The sequence below is a fragment of the Misgurnus anguillicaudatus genome, chromosome 24 (genome assembly GCF_027580225.2).
Source record: "Misgurnus anguillicaudatus chromosome 24, ASM2758022v2, whole genome shotgun sequence".
Lineage (NCBI taxonomy): Eukaryota > Metazoa > Chordata > Actinopteri > Cypriniformes > Cobitidae > Misgurnus > Misgurnus anguillicaudatus.
Window position 1 is genome coordinate 30,586,448 of NC_073360.2, and position 25,934 is coordinate 30,612,381.

General features: G+C 37.6%; 1 protein-coding gene across 6 annotated transcripts in view; it reads right to left on the bottom strand.

The window, feature by feature from the left end:
- The window catches only part of nphs1 (NPHS1 adhesion molecule, nephrin), a 134,639-nt gene that overhangs the window by 78,738 nt on the left and 29,967 nt on the right, over positions 1-25,934 (bottom strand). For all 6 annotated transcript variants that reach the window (XM_055197109.2, XM_055197108.2, XM_055197107.2 and 3 more), the window contains one exon: positions 21,746-21,868. In XM_055197109.2, coding sequence (XP_055053084.2) covers positions 21,746-21,868 — 123 coding nt within the window. The remainder of the gene's footprint in view (positions 1-21,745; positions 21,869-25,934) is intronic.

A 25,934-nucleotide genomic window follows, 5' to 3' on the forward strand; every position in this document is an offset into this window, starting at 1 on the left:
TCTTGGTCACAAGGTGTAGTTTTAAGATTAGTAAGTCGAGAATATATATGTTTCAAAATTAAGGGGCAACAAATACATTTCTCATTTTACAATGCATATGGCAAAAAAAGATATTTTACCTGGCCAAAATATAAAAGTTTGTATAAAATGTATAAAGTATAAAATGTTTAAGTATGTATCTCATATATACAGTTGAAAATATATTTAATTTTAATCTTTTCAAACCTGCTATGTATACAGAGGTTTTTCTTCCAATGCGACGTAAAATACATTTATTTTTAGATATTTTTAGTAGGGCTGTAACGATTAATCGTGTGTCCCATTAAAAATGCCTGTCTGAAATTGATTCTGAATCACAAGGCTGCGATTCTGCATTTCATGCACAGCTTGTGCCTGTACTACGGCATTTGGTCAGTAGGAAGTCCTTATCAATCTAAAATCATTATGAGTCGGAATCGTTTATAACGTGCATTTAAAAAAGCAACACTCGTTAAACAAAATCATTCAAAATCTTCTTTATTATCATGAAAATACCTGAAACAATCTGAAGAACAGCGATATAAATATTCTTCTAGACATTTCCTGGAATAGCGTTTGTAATGCTACTTCTGTGGCATAAAGGGAGTTTCTGCACGAGAGCGCCCCCTGGATTTGGGATGTGCCGGGATTTCACCGTAATTCATTAAAATTCATTCATTGAGAAAATGCGCATTTGCACGATTAATCGTTACAGCCATAATTCTTAGATATAAAAATGTATAAAAATGCATAAAATCTATAAAAAAGTATATTGGTGAAAAAATAATTTTGTAAACATATATCAAATTATATTTAAGTACATATATATTTTTGGCCATTTTTGGTATATTTTGAAAATATATTTTTGCCATAGGGTCAAAAAGGTATAAACGCCTGTTTTGAAATGTTGATATTCAACCCAATAATTTGTTGAAACAACCCAGTGTTTTAAGTTAAAACAACACCAATACACTGAAAAAAATGATTCATTGAATTTAATCAATTTTTTTAAGGTAAGTGGTTGAAATCAATTTATTTAAGCTACATTTAAACAAAAGTTTTATATTTTATTTTACGTTAGTAATCTTTTTTGTTTAAATGTAGCTTAAATGAATTGATTGCAACCACTTACCTTAAAAAAATTCAATGAATCATTTTTTTTAAGTGTATGGGTAAATTACAATTATGAAATAGCATCTGCTTAACGTAAATATAAAAACAATATACACAAAAAAATACAATTGTCCAACACTTGTGAACCAGCTCCAGGCCTGTACCTAAACTTACACAGTTGGAGACCACATTCAAATATTTAATGCATGTAATGCAAAAGCTCAAACCCTGAAAACACACTGACAGTTATCTCAGATGCCTCTTAAAGGGCCTGCCAGCATTTCTCTCACTCGATTTTTTCAGAGCGCTTGGTGTTTTCTGGCCTCGGCACGAAGGCCCACAAGCGCACCAACTCATTATCAATTGAAACGCTTGTGAATCACAGGCGCATGATGATGCACAAACCCTGTGCTGTTGTCTGCAAGCCTCTAGAAATTCACTAAGCGCTAATCTAGCATTGAGCTCTCCTGATATGAAAAGAAAAAATAGCAGCAGCAACAGTGGTGGAAATCACCTCCAGCGGAAGAGACGTGCACCGATCAAAGCGCTCGCCTCTCCGACGCACAACTTTTGCCTGCGTCGCTCGGGGCTACAAACCACGCGTTTTTGACGAATCTTTTTTTTGCTCTGTTTAAATGAATTGAGCTCAAATGTGACACTGTCTAAGGCACGGGTTTCCCACTGTGCACTTGATATAGGCTTGATATAAAAATGTGAAAGAGGATCATTCTTGGTTGATCAATGAGTAAAGCCCCATTTAGACTGCCACGACTAGTATCTCATTATTTCCAATGGAAGCATGGCGATCTTCGGTGAGAGTAGCAACTGTGGAGCTCATGTCATCCATCTCTTATCAGTTACAGCTACTTGTTTCTTTATATCTGTTACTAGGACAAACAAAATCAGGAATGTCTTCTTAAACAATTGAAAGTCGCTTAAAGATGCACCTTTTAGAAGGATCTTTTGACAGAAATGCAATATAATATACGTAACTATATTATCAGTGGTGTATTAGAGACCTTACATAATGAACTGTATTCTTTTTATTACCTTAGAATGAGACGTTTTTATCTACATACGCCGCAGGTCTCCTGACATGAAAGTCGCCATCATGTTTCTACAGTAGCCCTAATGCAATCTGCTGCTGTTCTCCATACGTTGTCTCAGATGACAACATGTTTGCCTGTGACAGCTACCGTAGCTTGTAATTGCGTTTTGAAGGTTGGTTGCAAATTGCAATCTTGCTACTAGATACTTTAAACCTTCATTCTCAACGCCAGCGACTAGCAGCGACACTGAGTGTAAAGTCATGTAAACGTTTTTCTTTTTTCGGGGAAAGCCTATAAATGGCTTAAGCAAAAACCAATCGCATTTCATGTAAACGCTGCAGCACACACCCATATATTATTAAAAAAAATCACTTTTATTTTGTATGCGATTAATTCCGATTAATACAATCATACTGTACATACAGATCGGCTGCCAAACCTCCCTTCACAAAGCGGTGATCCATGATCGCCGTCTCCCCTCGTCTTTAAGAAACCAAAACATTTGTTATTGTCGACAAGGTATTTGTTCCAGAGTTCAGTTTAGCCATTAGCCAGATCATTAAACAAACAGAGACAGGAAGTTAAGTTTTGTAACCACGACAACGCACGTGCATCAATTGAAACCGTCTTCAGACAGATTTCCCACCATCTTTTTGAAGGACTACACGTACTGTGACGTCAATGAGTGCGTTTACATTCACAGAATAAGCGGATAACTAGCAAAAATCTGCTTATTAAAGAAAACTGTTTTCATGCGTTTACATGCAAATCAATAAGCCGGCTATGCAGACAAATTCGTTTACATGGGACTTGGAGATTTGTCAGGTTTCTCGCAGGTAGTGACCTCAACACCTATAGTACATAATACTCCTTCAAAAAGCCGACGGCAAATCTGTCTTAAGCTATACTGTTGTTTTGCAGACATGAGAAGAGACACCTGCAAATATAACATTAGCTTTTATTTTCGCAGTTTCTCTGCCAACTGCTTTAGTCAAGTGAAGACTTTTATGCGTTACTTTGCGCTTACTTCTGCATGTGACTTTTAACATGAAGAAAACCGTGAGAAAGCCGGTTAAGGTGTTTATATGCTACATGAAATCGGGGTAATGAGCAAATCGTCGTAATGAGTGCGTTTCCATGCCAGTCTTACACCGATTATACTTAATAAACTGCATGCAAATCTGCATGTTTAATGTCTTAATTACTGTAATTTTTACACTGAATAATGTAAAAACACAAAATAACCGTTTCTTTATCTATTGTTTAGACAAATATGTGCCCTGTCCCAAAACTCAAACTAAAGGTTTGGTTTGGCTCTACAAAACGACTTCCAGTTGCCTCTACAATTTAAAGGCATGATAGGCAGAAATGTCCAAACACATTTTTTTTATCCTAATAGCAATCACTAAGATAAATATTTATGAGGAGTTTGCTCAACAAATCACAGCGCACTATTCCACGCATTGTAAACAACAATGGCGACGCTTTGAATACACACAAAATCCTAGTTTTCCTCATCTACTTTGTACTGTGTGATCAACAAACAAACAAAAACAAAATAATACTTTGATGGAATTGAGAAACCTGAAAAACTCCAAGTCCCATGTAAATGCAGTTTTTTGAATAGCCGGCTTATTCATTTGCATGTAAAACGGGTTCAAATCAGATTTTTAATAGTTATCCACTTATTCTGTGCATGTAAACGTAACACGGTCTCACACCCATGGCGTCAACGCTTGACGACACTTGACCATGCGCCAACACGTTGACGCGGAGGGTATACCTTTCGCGTCATTTTTTGACGAGCTGGGGACTTCAATGCTATTGGGTACGCGAAATTAAACAGTTGTCGCCTGGCATTGGGGTTAGGGAAAGGTTTGGGTAGGGATGTCATTCTGTAATTCTAACCCTAAACCGACGCGAAAATGGTAGAAAATGGTAAGAAAATAGGAAAGAGAATGCAACGGACTTAGTAGTGTTGCAGTCCCCAGTTCGTCAAAAAATGACGCGAAAGGTATACCCTCCGCGTCAACATATTGACGCATGGTCAAGTGTCGTCAAATATTGACGCCATGGGGTGAGACTGGGTGCAGTGACTTTCAGCGACTCAAGCCTTTGGCAACAAGTTGTGGCCGTGTACAACTTTGATAAACATTTTTTATGCAAATTGTGATGGCAAGTGATAACAAAGGGGATCCTAAAAAAATGTAATCCTACATTTTATTTGATGACTTTGATATGCGTTTTAAACTATTACAAGTGCAAGGCTCAGGATGCAGAATGCTAGAAAAAACATAGTCGATTCTGCATCAATATAGATGATGCAATGTTTACATTGAGCATTAATTATAAAGCGAAGAACATTTACAACAATAATCTGGTGGTAGATAGTCTGCGAAGTAAAAGGTTTTTCAAAAGAAAAAAAAATGCATAACAGTTATATTCTTCAATAAGTATTAAATCATTTTTATAAAAGGTTAATTAAAATGTCAGCTTCTCTAGACAGAAATGATAAAAAAAGTATTCAATATTAACTATTAAACAAATGAAGACATTTTGTAAAATAATTTAAAATGCTATAGCGTTTCTGTAGCTCAACTGGTAGAGCACTGTGTTTACATTGCGAAGTTCATGGTTTTGAATGTACACTTTGTAATGCTTTATAATTTGCTTTGGATAAAAGCATAGGCCAAATGCATAAATGCAAAAAATAAAAGGATTACGACAAAATAACTTAATAATGAATAAATGTTCAATGCTTTATGCTGTAAAAATGTCCAAGACTGAGATGAAGAATGACACAAGCCCCTCTTTTGTTTTCCTACTATAATAGTCATACAGTCTCACCCCTGGAGCTTACGGGCACTAGGGGGCGTTATTGCTGTGTGCAGCTCGGCAGCGCAACCCATTGGGCTTTACACAGAGACAGATGGGGCAAGGCACAGCTTAAGCTGATTTAAAGAAAGCAGTTGGAGCTGTGTGGACAGACACTGATGGCTGAGGAGAGCACTGCAGAGGAGTCTGCTTAGATAATGAGATGCATTTGTTTTTCCTTCTCCTCAACGCTCTCTCTCTCTCTCTCTCTCTCTCTCTGCAGATGAACTGTGGCTCATCACTTGTTGTGCTAGAAAAGATAGTGTTCAGGCAGGCACACAGTTTTTAAACGTAAAGAGTGACAGTATGCTCGCAAACCAGCCGAGCAGGTAGAACGGTTTTCTCGCTCGCCCCCTCTCTCTCTGTACAGTACGTATTTTACTTCATTCTCGCTCTCTCCGCTTGGCTCAACACTTTCCCCATTTCCTCACTTTTCCTTTCTGTCTGCTGCAGTTGAGCTGCGGTAGAAAGCAGGTGTGTGTTTTTGGCACTCTATTTATTTCAGCGTAGAAAAGAAATGATGATGATGATGAGAGTAAGAGAGAGAAAGATCGAGAGAGTCTGAATGCCCCCACAAGAACAATAATAGATGAAATCAACTACATTGATGGGGCTGACCGACAGTCTCCATGAGAAAAAATGACTTAATAAACACACTAAATAATGTTTTAATGTCTCATAAAATGAAGTTTTGGGGAAATTAGTCCAGGTCTATTACATTTAAAGCCATATATTGTACTCCTAAAAGTTGACATTGACAACATTTATGTTACTACGTAGTTACTAGCTATTATTTTCTGCACGGATTTTTGTTCAATCAGCTCGCTAGAATAAGAATGCCCCTCCTCCTCATTCGGCTGGTAATTAAAGTGATAGTCCTCACAATGGTGATAAAAACAAACGTTGTCTGTACGTGTTTACTGTTTGTGATATCTTTGGGGGATAGGTTTGTTCTCCTGGCTGCATGGGAACAAGTTATTCAGGCAAAGATTATGACCTCAGGGAAGCCCTCCACCACCATGCTTTCCCTGACCGCTCCTCTCTAGACACGCACGTGCCAAATATAAACCTAGAAAATGTTGGAAAAAATAAACACGCACGAATCTCGGGCATAAAACATTGACCCGCAAAATTTGATTCATTAGACAAATGTGAGATGGATGGACAGATAAGGAGGATAAGAAGCTCATTAGCGCAGACAGATGAACACGCTCCCTCCTCCCCAGCCACCGTTCTCTTACACGTACTCATCAATAAACACATAAACGCGCAAATGTTTCCCATAATACCCATTCACACGGGTAAAGGCCAAGCCAATGTGCAGATACTCAAAAGGCAATCATTTTATTGCAGATACTTCTCAAATGCACACGAGCAGAGAAATTTCCTGGTGAAATAAACAACAAACAGCTTCCTCCCAAATGAACGTTCACTTCAATCACACATTATACGTGTAAATTAATGTTGGTACAAGTTATCAGGATCAGACTGTGATGAAAAGTGACGTTTTGCCACTTAAAAATGAGAGTGATCTGACCAATTAAAGGTGAAATGTTTAATGTCTTAATTACTGTAATTTTTACACTGAATAATGTAAAAACACAAAATAACAACCATTTCTTTATCTATTGTTCAGACAATTATGTGCCCTGTCCCAAAACTCAAACTAAAGGTTGATCTTAAGGTTTGGATGGCTCTACAAAACGACTTCCAGTTGCCTCTACAATTTAAAGGCATTTTTGTTATCCTAATAGCAATCACTAAGTAAAGTGGTCTAAATATATTATATAGTAGTTTGCTCAACAAATCACAGCGTACTATTCCACGCATTGTAAACAACAATGGCGACGCTTTGAATACAGACAAAATCCTAGTTTTCCTCATCTACTTTGTACTGCATGATCAACAAACAAACAAAAACAAAATAATACTTTGATGGCATTGATAAACCTGTGGTGGTTTTCTGTGACGGGAAAGAAATGTAAGCCATTAAAATTGAATAATTTACGCGAGAGGCACTCGGGGACGGAAAAATGCCGGCTGTTGCTTGTTCTCACACGACAGTTTCTGTCAGAGTCGTATAATAAGAGAGTTATGACACTCACATAGACGTCCATTGTAAGAATGGAATGCGGAAGTAACAGCGTGTCATGGAAAAATCGAAATATCCTCGAAAATCATGTTTAATTATATTAATATTTAATGTGTACTATAAATATAATTAAATATGAATTTAGTGTGTTTCTGTTATGTTTCACTGTTACAAATAACCGCCTTGGTAATCTTTTTTGTGATTTTAATAAAGTAAAAGTGTAAGAATTATGTTTTTAGCAGTTTGATAGCCATTTATATAGCCATATTTTTGCTACAAAAATAAAAAATAAACTGTGTTGCTGTAGTTGCTTTAGATAACCACAGTTATCTTTGGGTCACCATTAACTGTTTATCTTTATTAACTGATTTACTCCATCACTCCCTAGTAAAAAAGCGTTATACACATAGTAAGTATAGTAATCAATTCACATTACAAGCTAATATTTACCTAAAATAGCTGAAAACCTATGCAAACAGATTGACAGCCTGGCTTGGTTTGGAACTGTAGAATGTTACGTGAACGTGACCGCGCGGCGGCAAGATCAAAGCGTGTCGTTACTCTCTCTTTATACGACTCTGGTTTCTGTCATGCTAACACATTGACCACAGGGGATATGAAAAACTTTCCATCATTTTACTTGAAGTCAACGAAAATCGAGCAGGACCAAAACATTTTACAGCTGATCGCTGTCAAAAAAGTCAAGCGACGACGTCCCAAGTATAAAAGCAGCAATGACAGAGTTTTTAATATAACAAAGTAAGTGTTTTCATTAATGCCATTAATGTTTATTTTTTTAATCTCTGTATACCACTAGTCAACTAAATAAATATAACTTGGAAAAGATGAACGCACATTTATATATTGATTCAATAGATTTATAGCATTTTGAAAAAAAAACTTGTCTTGGATTTATTGCATTTTGCGGAAAAAATAATTTCACTATTATGAATTTGAATTTTTAATGTTATTATAACCTAAAGATGCTATGTGAAAGTTTGTAACAGAAAATTGTGGTTTTCATCTTGTCACTTTCTTGGTACAGAAAACACATTTTTACCCAAATTAATCAAAATGGATTTATTGCGTTTTGGAACCAAACTCTTCATATACTCTGTAAAAGGCGACAGACCATAAAATGTTCCCCCAATCATTGCATTCAGTCCGAATGCAATGATAGGGCATCCTACTTGTCTGTCAAACTATGTATTGCATACCCTGCTCGCACAGAGAATCTTCCGTCATCAACAGTGCTGTCAAGTACGTGTTTTTTCCTCAAAATTAGAGTATTTTTAACTGTTGCAGCTGGTCTTTTTATTCGTGGGTTAAATCAGTCAGCTGTCTGTTGTTAAATTGCTGTCAATCATAAGTAAAATTATTTATCATTTATAAAAGCAAACTTTTGGTATTTGGGCTAGGATGATTGGGCTAGTTTTGTTATGCAGATCTGGCAGCACTGCATGTTCCATTAGGCCAGTGGTTCCCAAATTGGGTGGCGTGAGATGGTGCCAGGAGGCCCAGTTTTATGACATTTTATAAAATACATTACTTCATAATAATTTCTGTGCAATCCAACCTCACAAAAATATAGCTACTATTCAACAGGACTACAGAATATCATTTAGTTTTGATTCATTAAAAGTTTGAGATTGTTTTATGTCATGAATTTTCTTTGGGGGGGGGGGAGCATGATCCTACACAAAGGGGGCGCACTCCAAAAAGTTTGAGAATCACTGCATTAGGCCATGCATACATCAAGCAAGATTGAAAGGCAAACAGCAACTACCTTACACTCCTATTGAAATAACAAAATATGGCACAAGAAAAGTACAAAATAAATAGTACAGCTATGAAAAAACGTCTGGATCAAGAAATAGGTCAAAGTTTGTGTGTGTTGGAGGAGGCGTGGCTTTAAAGAACGCTCTGAATCTTACCCTACAGTCACATTAGCTACAAAAGTGAGGGACACCGAGCGACACGCACTCGCTTGATGGGTGTTCCTTGGCTAGTTTCTAAAAGCGATATCAAAAGCACTTTAGAGGTATTGTTAAGTTACAAGAACAGTGTTTTTGGATTTAAAAGTATTTCTTTCTCGATAAAAGTAACAAAATATATGAAATAAAATGTCAAACTTATCAGATATATATAATTATACAACAGTTCTTTCTGGTTCTCGAATCTGATTGCCTAAGAGCTATACGATATTGTGCTGATAACGGCACTGTAACTGCTTTACCTTTCGTATTATTCCGCCACCTAGTGAATGGAGGTCCTAAGCAGGCCCATCTCTGAATGGAAAAACACAGACGCGCCGTTTGAATCACTCTCCGTGTGTCTTATTAGTTTACTAGCTCATAAATCAGTCTGATCAGTCAAAGATCAGCGCTATTGTATGTTACGTTAAAGTTAATGGGAGAAATGTCTTCTCACATCGTGTGGACGATTAACACTTGGAAAGAGGAATATAAACACTCGTTTTTTTCTGGAGCTATATCTTTTATCAGAACGCGAAAACACCGTGGAACTGCAGGTAAGCCCCGCAGCTTTTAAATGTGGACATTGATCATTTACTTTATCGTGACTATTAAAACATGTTATGAGATATCGCCACTGATATATTTATAAGCAGCATGCAAAAACATCTCTCTGACACTTATAAAAAAACGTTTTGTATAGTACTGACAAGAACAAAGTTTAGTAATAATAATCGAGTGCTTGTATCGCGTTAAGAATAAATGAGAAAGCAATAGTAACGTTACACAAGTATAGTTTTATTTACTTTTACCTCGCGCCAAAACAATAACAACACAAAAGACACTAAATATGAATAAAAAACAAGTACTAGTTTGATCATGACACCAAATACTGCTGATTTGATCTCATTTTGACGATCATAAACAAACAAGGCCAACATGAGAGCCAGGGAATCCCTGTCAGAGATGTAGCCCAGAGAGGGCGGTGGTCAGCGGGGCGAGTGAACACTGATGTCAGCTCATGCTTTGGTTCTCATTCGTACTGAATCTCACTAAGCAAACGTTCAAACAGGCGCTATATTTACTAATCGACTGCAGATTTAAATATAATACAGATACATTCTCGACTGAACTAATCTTAAAACTACACTTTGTGACCAAGAAACAGTAATATAAAGAAACGGCTTTTCCGTCCATTGAGTTGTTATGAGATTCAAAGCAGCCGAAAGTGTTACCTGTCATTCTGGCCACCCTCAAATCCGTGGCGGAAGAAGTAGTTCTCAAACAAAGAGGCTTTTAAAATAACTCCGTTGTTGTTTTCTAGTTTTCATTTTTTAAACGTGTGCCGTCGAACTGTTGTATAAAAGCAATATCGCTCTCGGAGTCGTGTGATATAGCTCTATATCATCACGGCTGTGATTGCACTCGGCCTGCAGCCTCGTGCCTCTGGCCTAATCACAGCCGTGATGATATAGAGCTATATCACACTCCTACTCAAGCGATATTGCTTAAAGGAACACGCCCACATTTTGGGAATTTAGCTTATTCACCGTATCCCCCAGAGTTAGATAAGTCCATACATACCTCTCTCATCTCCGTGCGTGCTGTAACTCTGTCTGACGCAGCCCCCGCTAGCTTAGCTTAGCACAAAGACTGGAAATGCATGGCTCCAGCTAGTATACTGCTCCCAATAAGTGACAAAATAACGCGATCATTTTCCTATTTATGTGTTGTGATTTGTATAGTCAAACCGTGTACAAATAACAAGGTGATATGAGACACAGCGATCTTTTAACAGTATACATACTGAGAACTATATTCTCTGAAGACGAAGCACTGCCGCATGGGCGGAGTGATTTGCACAACTCTGACCGAACTCTCTGCTCCTCACCAGGGGCTTCTCGTGTGCTGCGAGCAGATCACTCCGCCCATGCGGCAGTGCTTCGTCTTCAGAGAATATAGTTCTCAGTATGTATACTGTTAAAAGATCGCTGTGTCTCATATCACCTTGTTATTTGTACACGGTTTGACTATACAAATCACAACACATAAATAGGAAAATGATCGCGTTATTTTGTCACTTATTGGGAGCAGTATACTAGCTGGAGCCATGCATTTCCAGTCTTTGTGCTAAGCTAAGCTAGCGGGGGCTGCGTCAGACAGAGTTACAGCACGCACGGAGATGAGAGAGGTATGTATGGACTTATCTAACTCTGGGGGATACGGTGAATAAGCTAAATTCCCAAAATGTGGGCGTGTTCCTTTAAATACACATTTTCCGCCATCTTGAATTATTTTCTTCGTCTCGGCCACAGACCTACGTCGCGCTGCTCCTTCACTCCGATTGGCAGTCGCTTTGTCGCATTGCTCAGCATTTGCATAAAATAGCCTGCTTGTCTATTTTGGCCTCGCCTTGTTCGCCCAGCTGCGAGCTCGTCGCTTGTCACTTGTCGCTGGCAAATGGCCACTCCCATTGAAAATTAATTGTAACCTGTCGCTCTGTCTCTTGTAGCTAATGTGACTGGGGGGTTAGGCTTTGAAAGCTAGCTTGCAATGGCTAGCCTCTTCAAAATTAGTATACCCTACCTTTAAGCTGCGATATAAATCATATCATGATCAATTGAAATAACTGACCTTTCAAAATAAGAGTTTGATATGCAACGTACTGTAATTTACTAAAAAACAGATCTCAAGGCTTTTAGGCACAACAGCAAGAAACTGAGAAAAGAGTGTAAAATAGCAATGAAACGTTTCTAGTTCAATAGCCTGGTCTGAATAGGGCCAGTTTCCCCGACAGGGTTTAGATAATTCTAGGACAGGCTTAGTTACATTAGGACATTAAAGTTGTTTTTACAGACATACCTTAGAAAAAAACATTAGAGGGGTGCATCTTGAGACAAAACATATCTGGATATTTTAAACGAAGATGACCTCTTACATGAGCAGGTAACATTGAAGCACATTGGGTCATTCAACTAAATTCAAAGCTCCATCTTTTCATGTGTTCGTGTGTCTGCTCAACATCTTAAGAGTTTACACACAAACGAAAACATCAGCACACACACAACACAGTCTTGTTAGACCACATGAGCAAACACACTCTGTTAACAAGCTCTGACCAGACATGCCTCAAAAGGCTTGAACACACACACACACACACACACACACACACACACACACACACACACACACAAATAGTTTCGGTGGGCTCAGGTGTGAGCTTTGATGCTAAAAGCCATTGAAGCAATCCTATTCCTCTCTCTCTCTCTCTCTCTCTCTCTCTCTCTCTCTCTCTCTCTCTCTCTCTCTCTCTCTCGTCTTCATACCCCTGATCTTTCAACCCTTCCTTCGCTCTGTAGTTCTCCTCTCATCTCCTCCCATCTAATTTCTGACTGAAGTGTATTGCGGCAGGTGCATCAGAGGCTACGGAGATAACGGCAATCTTTTCCTTGCCAGTCCCTTCTGCTCTCTTGTATTCCTTTATTGGTCAGCGTATATGATAAGGACTTTCAACACCAAACAGAACAAGACTTCATTTACGTAAAACACGCTGACAGACGATAAGCAAATCTGGTTCCGACAAAGTTACCACCCATAATCTAGAATCACAAGTCATATTCCCTGTCAAAATCTTTTTACAAAGGGCAAAGAACAGGGATTTAAAGGTGCCGTATAACCTAAAACTGTATTTACCTAGGCATAAATGAATAATAAGAGTTCTGTGCATGGTAATGAGCCTCAAACAATGTTGTTTCCTCCTTCTAATGTAAACCTCGTGCATGCAAAAGACCGCTGGATAACAGGTCAATCGCAACATAACACCAACTGTAACATAACAGTCGTGATGTACGCCCCCAACATTAAATTACACATTAAATTAATTAGAAAGTTGTTAAAATCCTAAAAACAAAGTTTTGACTGCCGAGTTAGCGCTATATGCTAGTAAATGCTATATGTTAACGTTTAGGCTGAAGTTTCACTATTGACAGTTACGTTTTGCAGGTCCATACTAAAAAACTTACCACTCAGAAACGTTCATTAACATTTTCTCCAAACAATTGGTTGTTCCTCAAAATCTGTATCTTTGTCTGTTATGTTTGTCTGTAACTAATGTGAGCTACTGACATGAGCTTCACTGTAAAACAGCCAATCAGAGCAGAGCTCAACATTATTATTTATGACCCTTGCAAATAGGGTAAAAATAGAGCACTTCATTCAAATGAGAAATCCTAGGGTTGTAAAGTGACATGAAAAAAACGTTTCGGGATCATTTTTTGCACTTAATAAAGTTACATAACTTCTATGAAGATAACAGAGAACAATAACATATTTTTTCAATGCATTCTTTGGTACCTTTAACTCTTTCCCCACCATTGACGAGTTAACTCGTCAATTAAAGGATTAGTCCATTTTCTAAAAAAAATCCAGATAATTTACTCACCATCATGTCATCTAAAATGTTGATGTCTTCCTTTGTTCCGTCGAGAATAATTTTTTTGAGGAAAACATTCCAGGATTGAGGTTGCGAGGCAGCACCACCTCACGTAATTGCGCAATGACATCGAAAGGTCAGGTGTTACATATATGAAACGCACATTTGCGGACCATTTTAAACAATAAACTGACAGAAAGACATTAATTAGTATCATTCCACGTACAACAACGTCGGAACGGTCCTCTTTCTCCACACTTGTAAACACTGGGGCGTAGTTTCGATACGTCATCCGTGTCCTCTTGACGTGATGACGTATTACGTGAGGTCACGCTGGCGCGTCACACGACCGGAGGAAGACGAGAAGTTGTGGTTTAAAAGTGCATATTTTTTATTTTTCTTGCCAACAATGACAATCGTTTCGCTAGATAAGACTCTTATGCCTCATTTTAGATCGTTTAGAGTCCTTTGAAACTGCAATTTTAAACTGCATTAAAAGTGTTAAGTGTTGGGGTCCATTAAAGTCCATTAAAATTAGAAAAATCCTGGAATGTTTTACTAAAAAATCAATTTCTTTTCGACTGAACAAAGAAAGACACCAAATTGACTAATCCTTTAAGAGAAAAGCTTCCCTGCCAATGACCAGTTTTTCCGTCAATCCGTTTTTCCACTATTATCCACCAGGTGGTGGTCTTACCCAACTTATAAAACCCAGAAGTATCCCCTTAGGGCAAACAGTTCAAACTCTGTGTATGTTTTGAGGATTGCTCTGAATCTGATCTCTATAAAAAGTCCTTTTTGCTCAAAATTTTGTATTTTTGAAGAATCCTACCCATATTTGAGAGGTGATTAAAAGAGAAGTTAGGATGAAAAGTTTTTTTTTTTTAAAGCAGAGGGTCTGTTCTTTCATTTGATATATTATATGTTTATATATTTAATTAAGAACATTTTCTGGAAGTCATTTAAACGTTTGTGAAAATCATAAAAAATGCTGGCGGGGAAAGAGTTAAATTACATACAATAACTGTTGAAGTGCACTTCTGTATACTTCTAAAAATAAATGACCTCATATATAAGGTGTGATATGGATTAGCGGTCAAATGTCTGGTCTGGTCATTATTGTGCTCTCGGACGAGATATTTAACCGTGGGCTGCGCTCAGCTCGATAACCAATAACATATAAGGTTTTGATCACATGTGCCGACTCACTCCTCCGTACTTTAGCATAATTGGGCCGCGATTCGAAAGCCATTTGGCCGTTTGCCACAAAGCAAATGCATTTGTGTTTTATGACAAACCGGCTGAAAGGTAAATTGCGCCAACTACAGTATCACATTACATTTGGTTTTGCTCAGTCCAATTAGTTTTAAATGAGAATGTTTGTGCTTTGGTGCTGATGTTATTTTTTAATTTCACCCTTGGTGTGAATATGTATGTCAAAACATGTCAGCTAAATGACTAGCAAAGATTAACATGAGCTTTGTCACTTTTGGAGAAAGGTGTGAGAATACAGTGTCGCATTTAAATTTAGTCTGTGAATACAGAGAAAAGCAAACACACCTCCACGCTGAGGTGACAGGCCCTGCAAGTAACTTTATGTGAGGAACAATCATGCATGTGTGACACAAAACATGACTCGGATACTGATGGTGGGTGAAGAGATGCCTGAACAAACCCAAGATCATGGCCAGTCAGCAGTGAACACACAGCTTCACAAATGAGACTGGAGCTGGCTCAGAAAGCAGTGTGCCTTGATATTACTGGACATTGAATAGCATAACCAAAACTAAAAGTGTGCTTAGTGCAGCACGACTCTTTCATGAACACATTCTTTGCATCTATGGAGGATTGCTGAATCTCAGATGTGTCAATGTCATTATAACATTTTTGTGTGGGCTGTTTTTTTCAAGTAAACATTTTTTTCTATTTTAGAATGTAATAAATTCAGTCAAATTTGAAAACAAGTGTGTTGTGGTTGAGAAGCTTTTCATAGATGCTGGTAAATAAAATACATTAAATATTTTTATCATTATTGCTGTAATGTCTCTTCATTAGATGCCATAGACATCTAATATAGAGGAAAATTTTAACATATAAATATTACTGATTTCAAACGTTGCTGCTTAATGCATATTACTTCGAAAACATGCACTAAAAAAATTATTCATTAAATTTAATCAATTTTTTTAAGGTAAGTGGTTGCAATCAATTTATTTAAGCTACATTTAAACAAAAAAGATTAGTAAAGTAAAATAAAATATAAAACTTTTGTTTAAATGTAGCTTAAATAAATTGATTGCAACCACTTACCTTAAAAAAATTGATTAAATTCAATGAATCTGAATTTTTTTCAGTGTGCTCTCTTGGCATATATATTGATAAAATTAAGAAAGGCATGATAAGTAATAAATAAATTAGGTTATTAGGGGCGGAACACATTTCGCGTCTAAATCCACGCGGAAAACACGCCCGTTTGTTGGTTCTTGTGACATGACCTGCGGTGCGCATGTGGCATTCTAGAAAGTTTAAATGTTTTTTACTTGATGCGATGCGGACCCACCTGGAAAAACGAGCATGTCGCACCGCGTGCGCATCGCGACCGCGTCGCTTCCATTATGAGCGCGCATACCCACACCTACATTTGAAATAATGAACTTGAGCGTGCAAAAGACGTGAAATGTGAATCAAGTGACTGCAACATCTGGGTTGCATTCAGGTCCAAGTACACACAAGGGACACAAGATCGCAAGTTCCAATTCATCTTCCGGCACTTAGAGGACTTTGTTGAAAAACTAACGTGGCGTTTAACGGATTTAGATGAGAAGTTGTGCTTTTTTGCGAAAATGACGATTGATTCACTAGATAAGACCCTTATGCCTCGGTTGGGATTGTTTAGAGCCGTTTGAAGCTGCGTTAAAACTGCAATTTTAAACTGCGTTGAAACTGTACTTTTGAGTTCCACTAAAGTCTATTGAATTGACAAAAATCCTGAAATGTTTTCTTCAAAAAACTTAAAAATTCTTCTCGACTGAACACAGAAAGACTTAAAAATCTTTTATTTTTTAGGAAAGTGAAGCAATCCTTTAATATCATTATTTAATTTTTGACAGAGGTGACGTTTAGTGGCTTTTGTATATGAGCTCCTCAATTAATATATGACTTAGTTAGTGCAATTGGTAGCTAATTGTTTAGCCGCAAAAAGGTCATGGGTTCAATCCCAAAGGAACACACATACTGATAAAATGTATAGATGGAATTAACTAAAAGTCGTTTTGAGCAAAACCATCTGCTAAATCTATAAATGTAAATGTAAATAAAAATGGTATCAGGGCAGACAAAAAGGACCATTTAGTAACGCACTGCACAAATCATTTTCTTACAATAGATTTACATTTATACTAGGGCTGTCAAAAGATTAAAGGTGCAGTGTGTAGATTTTAGGGGTATCTAGCTGTGAGCCTGCAATTTGCACCCCTCCCTTTTGAAGCACAAAGAGAAGCTACGGTAGTCGTCGTAGGACAAACATGTCATCGTCTTAGACAACAAAGTGACAAACACGCTCTGTAGAGCAGTTTTTTTATTTAGGGTTAGTGTAAAAACATGGCGTCAACAAAATGAATGCCTCTATTTTAAGGGGACCCGCTGTGTATGTAGATAAAAATGTCTCATTCTAATGTAAAAAAAACAATACGGTTTATTTTGTAAGGTCTTTATACACCAATGAAAACATAGTTATGTATATTATATTGCATTGCTGTCAAAAGAACTTTCTAAAATGTACACACAGCACCTTTAATCACAATTAATCACATACAAAATAAAAGTTTGTGTTTGCATAATATATATGTGTGTGCACTGTGTGTAATTATTTTGTGTATATAAATACACACACATGGATGCATGTATTTTAGAAACATTTAAATGTGTGTATATATATTTATTTATTTATTTATTTAGATTTTTATATAATAGATATTATATATAAAAATATACATGATTTTTTTTTCTTAAATGTAAACATGTGTGTGTATTCATATATACATAATAATAACACAAAACACACACAAATGTATTATGCAAACACAAATTTTGTATGCGATTAATCATGATACATCTTTTGACAGCCTTAATTTATACATTTGGCACACACTTTTGTTCAAAACGACTTACAATGCATCACAACTTATACAATTTTATCATTATGTGTGTTCTCTGGTTTCAAACCCATGAATTTTTTTGCACTGCTAACGCAATGCTTTACTACTACGCAATACAATAGTGGACAGAACACACTGCTGGGTTAAAATGACCTGAAATAGTCCATGGTTGGGTAAAAAACATCCCGCCATTAGGTATTTTTAACTCAACATTGTGTTCTTCCCAATATTTACCCAACTATGGATTAAAAGCAACCCAGCATTTTTAGAGTGTAGTTTACCTGAGAAACAAGACAAGAACGCTGATTAAGAAAATGATGTTTGCTGTACAGAGCAAGCAAAATGTTTGTGACAATGTCTGGTGAGGTTCAAAGGAGCAAGAGGACATGACCACTTCATTGTTCAGGATTATAAGGTGCCACTTAAATCTTCTGTCAATGCGAACAAAAAAGAAACGGGCACACACACACAAAGACAAGTCTTGAAAACGCCTCTTGCCAGCGCCTGTGGAGATAACTATTGATGGCGTGACCATGCTCTTAGCTTCCAGCAAGCCAAGGGTGATTCATCTTGAATTAGGCCATTATAAAACATATCACATGGACATAGAGAATCCAATTAAGACCATGCCTCATCTTTTGGACTCTCGCTCTGTCCTTCTCTCCTTTTTTCCCTCTCCACTCCCCTCTGTAAAGACATTATGCCATTTGGATTGGATTTACTGAGGTAGATTAGAAGCAGACACAGCAAAAATCCATCCCGAACGCCTGCAATAGTGAGGTAATGGATGGGAAAATACTGCAGCCCTCAGCATCTGAATTTGCAAACGTCTATTTCAAAACTTCACATAAACAAAAACGTTCCTGTCGTATTTTAGCTGCACGTGCCAACGCAAAAATAAAACACGGCGTGCATTATTTTATTTGTTTATTTTTTTACACAGACAAGTACACAAAATCCAAATGCATCTGTTCGCAGTGATAAACACGATGGAAATCTGCCGCTGTTGATGGAAGAGATGCGTGTGTGTATGTGAAACCGAGATGCTGTTACACCCATAACAATATTAACCGTCTTGTCTTTCCTCGTTTTCATCGCTGTCAATAAAACCTGCCGCCTTCCCAGGCGAAAGAAAAGCAGTCGCCACAGCAACCAGCCTCCATTATAAAAACACACACACACACACATCTCTGAGACAGAAGAGGAAGTGAATGCTTGATGACTGCTAAAGAAAAGGGGCTTTCAGGACCCCCTGCCTAAGACATATGGGACGGCTCCCACCACAGGAGGCAGAAGAGATGGAGAAACAGCAAAAAAAAGAGACTTGAAGAGATTGAGCGAGAGATGGAGAGATTGACTGGAAAAGGTGGAGTGAACTGGGAAAAAATGAAAGTATGAAACGTGAGAGAGAGAGAGAGAGAGAGAGAGAGAGAGAGAGAGAGAGAGAGAGAGAGAGAGAGAGAGAGAGAGAGAGAGAGAGAGATTGTTCAGCGATGTGGGTCAGTAAATTTACTCTGTTACATCCGTCTCTCACGAGACGCCTCAGATTAATCTTGAAAGGTACGTTAAACACGCAAATAAACAATAAATATATATGCCCAAACTAAAATGCTGATAGATGAGGAAGCAAATCATAAAAAGCTGCTAAAATGATAATAGATGTAGCGCAGCAACAATTAATTTATCTTAGCTTTTGTCTACACAAAAATTTTTTAATGTGAATGCTTTCATAAGAAAACCCGGCATCCTTAGATTTCAAGTATATACTAACTGTTGTGACCTCCCCTGAATGCAAAATTTGTTAAAAATTTAACATTATCTCACGGAAAGTCATGTTATAGTCAAGCAAAATTTTGTTCATTTATTTGTGTCCATGGCACGAAATTCAGCATTTTTCGTGCCTTGAGCACGAATGTGTTTTTCGTGACACTTGCACGAATTTCTATAAATAGTTTCTCGTGTCTGTGGCAAGACTTTCTTTTTAATGTCATTTTATGTATTGTTTTCTCATTATTTTCCCCTATGTTTAAATCAAAGTCGCTTGGGGTTAGATTTGGGTTAGGATGTACTTTTATGTATTGGTTTCTACATGTTTTTCTTCCGCTTTTAAAACTATTCTCGCCTGGAGTTGGGGTTAGAGTTGAGGTTTGGGTTAGGATATCTAAAAATGTAACAGAAAGTGATTCTAACCCCAACCCCAAGTGACAATAATTAAAAAAAAGAAAGAAAAAAATTGAAAATAATACATAAAATGACATGAGAAAGAAAGTCGTGCCATGGACACGAAAAACTATAGAAATTTGTGCAAGTGTCACGAAAAAGACATTTGCGCTCAAGGCACGTAAAAAGCTGAATTTCGTGCCATGGACACAAATAAATTAATACAATTTTGCGTGACTATAACACAACTTTCCGTGAGATCATGTTGAATTTTTAGTCGTGCAACTGACACGAACAACTATTTATAGAAATTAATCACAAAAAAGACATTTAGTCTTTTTTCGAAAGCTGAATTTCGTGCCATAGACAGATTGGACACAAATAAATTAATCAAATTTTGCGTGACTATAATAACACGACTTTCCGTGAGATCAGTCTGTAAAAATTATCCCCATTACTGCCATTAACTAAAAACTGAGACAAAGTCAAATGTCCCTCACACATGATATCTGATGGTTTTCTTTGGGATGTTCTCAAAGGCATTTTAGCCTTAAGTTCAGAATACAGTTTTTTAAGGTGTACACAAACGTATGTGCACGGTTGAACGCACAGCCTTGCAAAGCATAGTTTATTTGACTCATACGTGTACACAGAAGTTCAACACATCCGCATTGCGACAAAATGCAATGCATCTTCTGGGCTACAAACGACATTCTGTTATCTAGGCGCATGCGCGACCTACGCGCGTACAATGTACGTAGTGTTTAAAAAATCCGGTGGTGCGCTTATAGTACAAGCGCACTCTTCTGATAACAAAAATTGCATCACGGGCACTTTACGCAAACTCTCACATATGCGTAAAAATGGTCCATACTTGGGCTTTACCAGATTGATGCAACGAAAAACTTGCATCCAAGCAATAAAGAACCACAGCACTGAAGTGAAACACTACTGAACATTAACAAACAAAAGATAAAGTATATGCGAGCATTTCCATGCAAACTTAGAATTAAACATAGTTTTTAATAAATGATTAATGATAATTTTTGGTGGTTTAAATACCCATGTGATGTAAAGTTTTTTATTATTGATTTTTTTTAATCAATAATAAGGTAGGCTCAGCTTTCAGACTTGTCAAATCCATGACATCACCTCTATAACATTGTTTGTTCCTTATAAATGCGCACATAAAAAATTCAGTTTTTTTGAAGAGCTATCCCTTCTATGTGTTGGGTATTATTGCTTCTGGTTTGTGTATTTTAATTCACAAAATGTATGTGGTCTCCCCATTTTTTGTCACATCCACAACAGATCTATAGGCTACTTCCCTCAACTAAAATCAACCAAAAGCTAACATTGTTTTTCATAATGTAACAACACAGGGGTGACTCAATTATGACGTCACTTTCATTTTAGGGTAAACTATTCTTTTAAACTTTCACAACTTATTTTTAACTTTGAGTCTGCGGCAGCAATAAACATACAGTACTGAATTAAAACTAATAGATTGCCCACATGCAATACGACATTTCCCACCCAAACAGCTTCCACAGTTGAGCTTTTCTCCAGGTCTGAGACGTTTCCGGCTGTAGATGCTTCAGCTAATTGACCAAATCTTAAATGTGCTATCAATGCTGTCCTACAGCTGTGACCAATGGGACATCATGTGAGGGATTTTCCCCCGTACAGCTGAGAAGCACACGGTTCATTAGCATGCTGAACGTGCCTGTGGTGACAGGCGTAGCTTTGCCACCCTGTGTCACGCAGCTATTAGCAGCCCTGCTTGAGCGATCTGTCATGGCTAAAGTCATCCCCCGTGCTTTATTTTGGCCCATTTGCAGTACCCCTCATCTGTGGAAAAAGATGCCTTTGCTTACTCTGCACGTTGAGCCATGCCGTACGGGACACAATGGGGCGGCTGCTCACGGATCGGCCCACCTGGCACTCGTAGGGGCCGTCATCCTCCAAACTCACGTTTAGAATCTGTAGATGGTACTGGCCTTTAGTGCAGAAAGAGAAAAAAGTAAACAAAAAAAAATATGTTGTGATTTAACTTCAGTTTTAATTAATTATGGTTCACACATAGTTCACACTGCATTAATAACCACAGGATGTTTGTCACATAGTTTGTAAAAATAAAATGTATAATACAGTAAACAGTATGGGGAAGATGCTTTGGTACATTTATAACATATGAGACCCTGTTTATAAAATCCAGGATAAAGTCTCATAAACTAATTATGAGATTTGAAGCATCAAAGTTTGATTTCACATTGATGTCAATCTTTGACGTGACCTTACTCAGTATTAAAATATCATGGTTATATTTTCACAGAATATTCTTTAAATGACAGTAAATAGGATAAAACAATCTGGAGGGCTACTTTTTGATATAGTCTACTCAAAACTTTTTTGTTTACTTGTTGCTTTTATTTTATTTTACTTGTTGATATTTTTAATATTGTTTAAAATGTTAACATACATAAGCAAGCCAAGCTAATGTAAAAAATATGTAATAAATACCCCTGGTATGAGATGTTTCTTTTGCAATATATGCTTTCTGTTCTTAATATTCACAATTTTCACGCACATTACTGTTGACCATAATATCCTGTTCTCTAGGTTGAGGGTTTGGGTTGTAATTAAGGGTACGTACTGTGTTGGAGTGGTATAGATCATATTTATATGAGATAATGTTTTAAGCCTCTGGGATTTTAAGTCCTTTTCGGCGCATCTTTCATGTGGAGTCCCTCAAGGTTCCATTCTTGGTCCCATTCCCTTTTCTTTATATTTACTTCAACTCGGATCTATTTTTAGATAAAACATGAGATTTTGTTTCATTGTTTCACAGAAGATATACAGCTCTATCTGCCGTTAAAGATTCACACTCCATTATACCATTGCTTGAGTGTCTTGAGGATGCCGTTAAATTTTTAATCATTTATTGAGGGGAAAACAGAAGTTACCTGTATATTGTTTAGGCCTGACGGTGCTTGTGAGTCTCCGGATCTAGATTTAGGTGTTTTAAGACCGTATGTTAGGTCTACTGTAAAAAATGTAGGTGTTATAGATGTTGATTTTAAACTGAACAAACAGACTAATTTAGTTTTTTCCAAATGAGGCAACTATCCAAAGCATTTCCATTCGGTAAGTGGTTTTGAGAGAGTTATACTGTACATCCTTTTATTTCTACCCGTCTTGACTATTGTAATGGCCTCTTTGTGGGCGTTAATCAAGCTTATCTTTCACATCTACAGATGGTACAGAATGCTGCCGCTCACCTTTTAACTGGTACTCTTAAGCATGAACATATCAAATCTATACTTGGATCTCTACACTGGCTTTCCGTACGTTTTTAAGATTCCAATGTTAGCTCGGTGCTAACCCATGTAATGCTTTAAAAACTCTCAGATTTAATACAGCAACATACTCCAGTAAGAGCACTTAGGTCGGCTAATCATTCACTCTTGGCCGTTCCCAGAACTAGACAAAAAAGCAGGGGGATCGAGCTTTTGTGGTGGCAGCCCCAAAACTATGGAATAGTTTGCCACTAAATGTAAAGCAGGCCCAAACACTTTCCATTTTTAAATCAAATCTTAAAACGTATTTTTATAGACGGTTTCAACAGTAACAACATAAAAAAGCGGCTGTCGTGGTCCGCACCTAACTTCCGGTAAACTAACAATAAATAACAATAAAGTTCTTTAAACGTAGTTTACTTATATAACAAAACAACACAAAGATTACCTAGGAAACCAAAACATTTGTTATTTTCGACGAGGCATTTGTTCAAGAGATCAATTTAACAACTAGTCAGACCATTAAAAAAATGAAACCGGAAGTAAAGTTTGGATCCAGACGTGTATCACATCAGCACACGTGGGTCCGATGAAACAGTCTATAGTCCAGCATTTAACTCAGTTTGAGATCTGTTCTTTTATGTTTCAAGTGTTTTGTGATTACTATATTGTTGTTTTTGCTTCCATGTTGTTGTGTTGTCCATGTTATTGCTATTTTATGTTTTAATTGTATAATTATTGTCTGTACAGCACTTTGAAAGACACTTGCTGTTTTAAAAAAGTGCTATATAAATAAACATTGACTTAAAAAAAAAACACACTGTTCAATATGTAATAAATTGATTTCTGTTTATAGACGGTTTCAGCAGTAGCAACATAAACAAACAGCTTTCGTGGAACAAACGTAACTTCCAGTAAAATGTGTACTATAATGTATAGAATGTAACTACAAACCAACTGCCAAACCTCCCTTAACATAGCAGTGATCCATGATCGCCATCTCCCCATCGTCTTAAGGAAACCAAAACATGTTATTTTCGACGAGGTATTTGTTCAAGAGTTCATTTTAACAACTAGTCAGACGATTTAACAACAAAGACCGGAAGTCCGCTCAGACGCCTAACCGTGTCACCGCAAGTGCGTCCGATGAATCCGTCTATAGACAATTTCATTGCATGTAAGCAAGTTGGTTACCCGCCTGGCCCGAAGTTAACTTCTGGCTAGTGACTAAACGGACCTCTGGAGCAATTACCATTGGAAAAATTTTAATGTTTTGGTTTCCAAAAGACAAGGGGAGACGGTGATCATGGCCGGATCACCACTGTGTGGATTTGGTACCAGGGCAAGAATTTAAGGATCTGTAGCTCACACTGTATACATTCATTTTACACAGTAATGTTAACTCAGTGTAGTAGGTGATAAGCTTCAGCTTTGATTTGAACTCAATGGGCCCTATTTTAATGATCTGAAACGCAAGTGTGAAGCGCAAAGCGCAAGTGACTTTGTGGGCGGATCTTGGGCGCTGTTGCTATTTTCCCAGCGGGAGAAATACCTCTTGCGCTAGGCGCAAATCAATAAGGTGTTGGTCTGAAGTAGGTTCATTTATTCATAGGTGTGGTTTGGGCGTAACGTCAAATAAACCAATCAGAACGCTATCCAACATTCCCTTTAAACGCAAGTGCGCAAGTTCCATGGCGGGTTGCTATTATTATGACGGATTTACCAGGTGCACGCCAGGAGCGGTTCACAGCCGAGGAGACCCACATTCTTGTAAGAGCAGTCAAAGACAGAGAAGTTGTTTTGTATGGGGATGGGAACTGCCCAAATCAGCGTCGGTTAAACAGGCGTGGGAGGAAATAGCCACAATTGTCTCATCAGCTGGCATCACCATGACATTGCGCCGCAAGCGCTACAATGATGTCAGGAGACGGGGGAATCCCAAGCTTGCCAGCATAAATCGGCCACGCCGTGTAACGGGAGGTGGATCTGCCTATACACATGACCTGACGCCAGCAGAGGACATCGCTGCGTCCACCCTCACCGCTGAAAGCCAAGAAACGCAAGCAAAGTCCAACCCCAAAGTACACTTACAAATCAAGTTCACATACTTTAAGGTTCCTTATGAAAACATTTTAATTATTATTTACATAAAATAAACGTAATACAGCCACAAAACAAACTTATAAAAATATTTTAATCGTTATTTGCATGATAATTTTTTAACGCAGCCACACAATAAATAAATACTATCACCACAATGCTCCCCACAATGATTTCCCTTATCTCATGTATTAATATTTTTTATCGTAACAATTTATGATTTGCAAAAATAACTGTTGCATCTGTGTAGATTAGATAAGCAAAGTGTGTGTGCGTTGTGCACGCTATACATTATGGTCAAGCATGCGCCCTTAAAATAGCATAATGAACAACGTGCAACGCGCCACTGACTTTAGACTTTTTTTTGGTCAGTGGCGCAATTGTTTTTTTGAAACTGCAAAATAGCATCAGGGATGGTTTGCACCGGAACACGCTTCCTTTTTTGCGCTGAACCGCACAGGGAGCGCAAGTTCATTCCCTAGTTTCCCGACGTGCGTCTGTGGAGGGAAAACCCCGCTGTGCGCAAAATACGAATGATACATGCGTCACTGACAAAGTCCATTGCGTTGGCTGCAAGATAGGGCCCAAAAAGTTAAGTTTGGGCCACAAAAGCCATTTGTTTATGTTGTTGCCGCTGAATCTGTCTATAAACCCACCTGAACTCTAA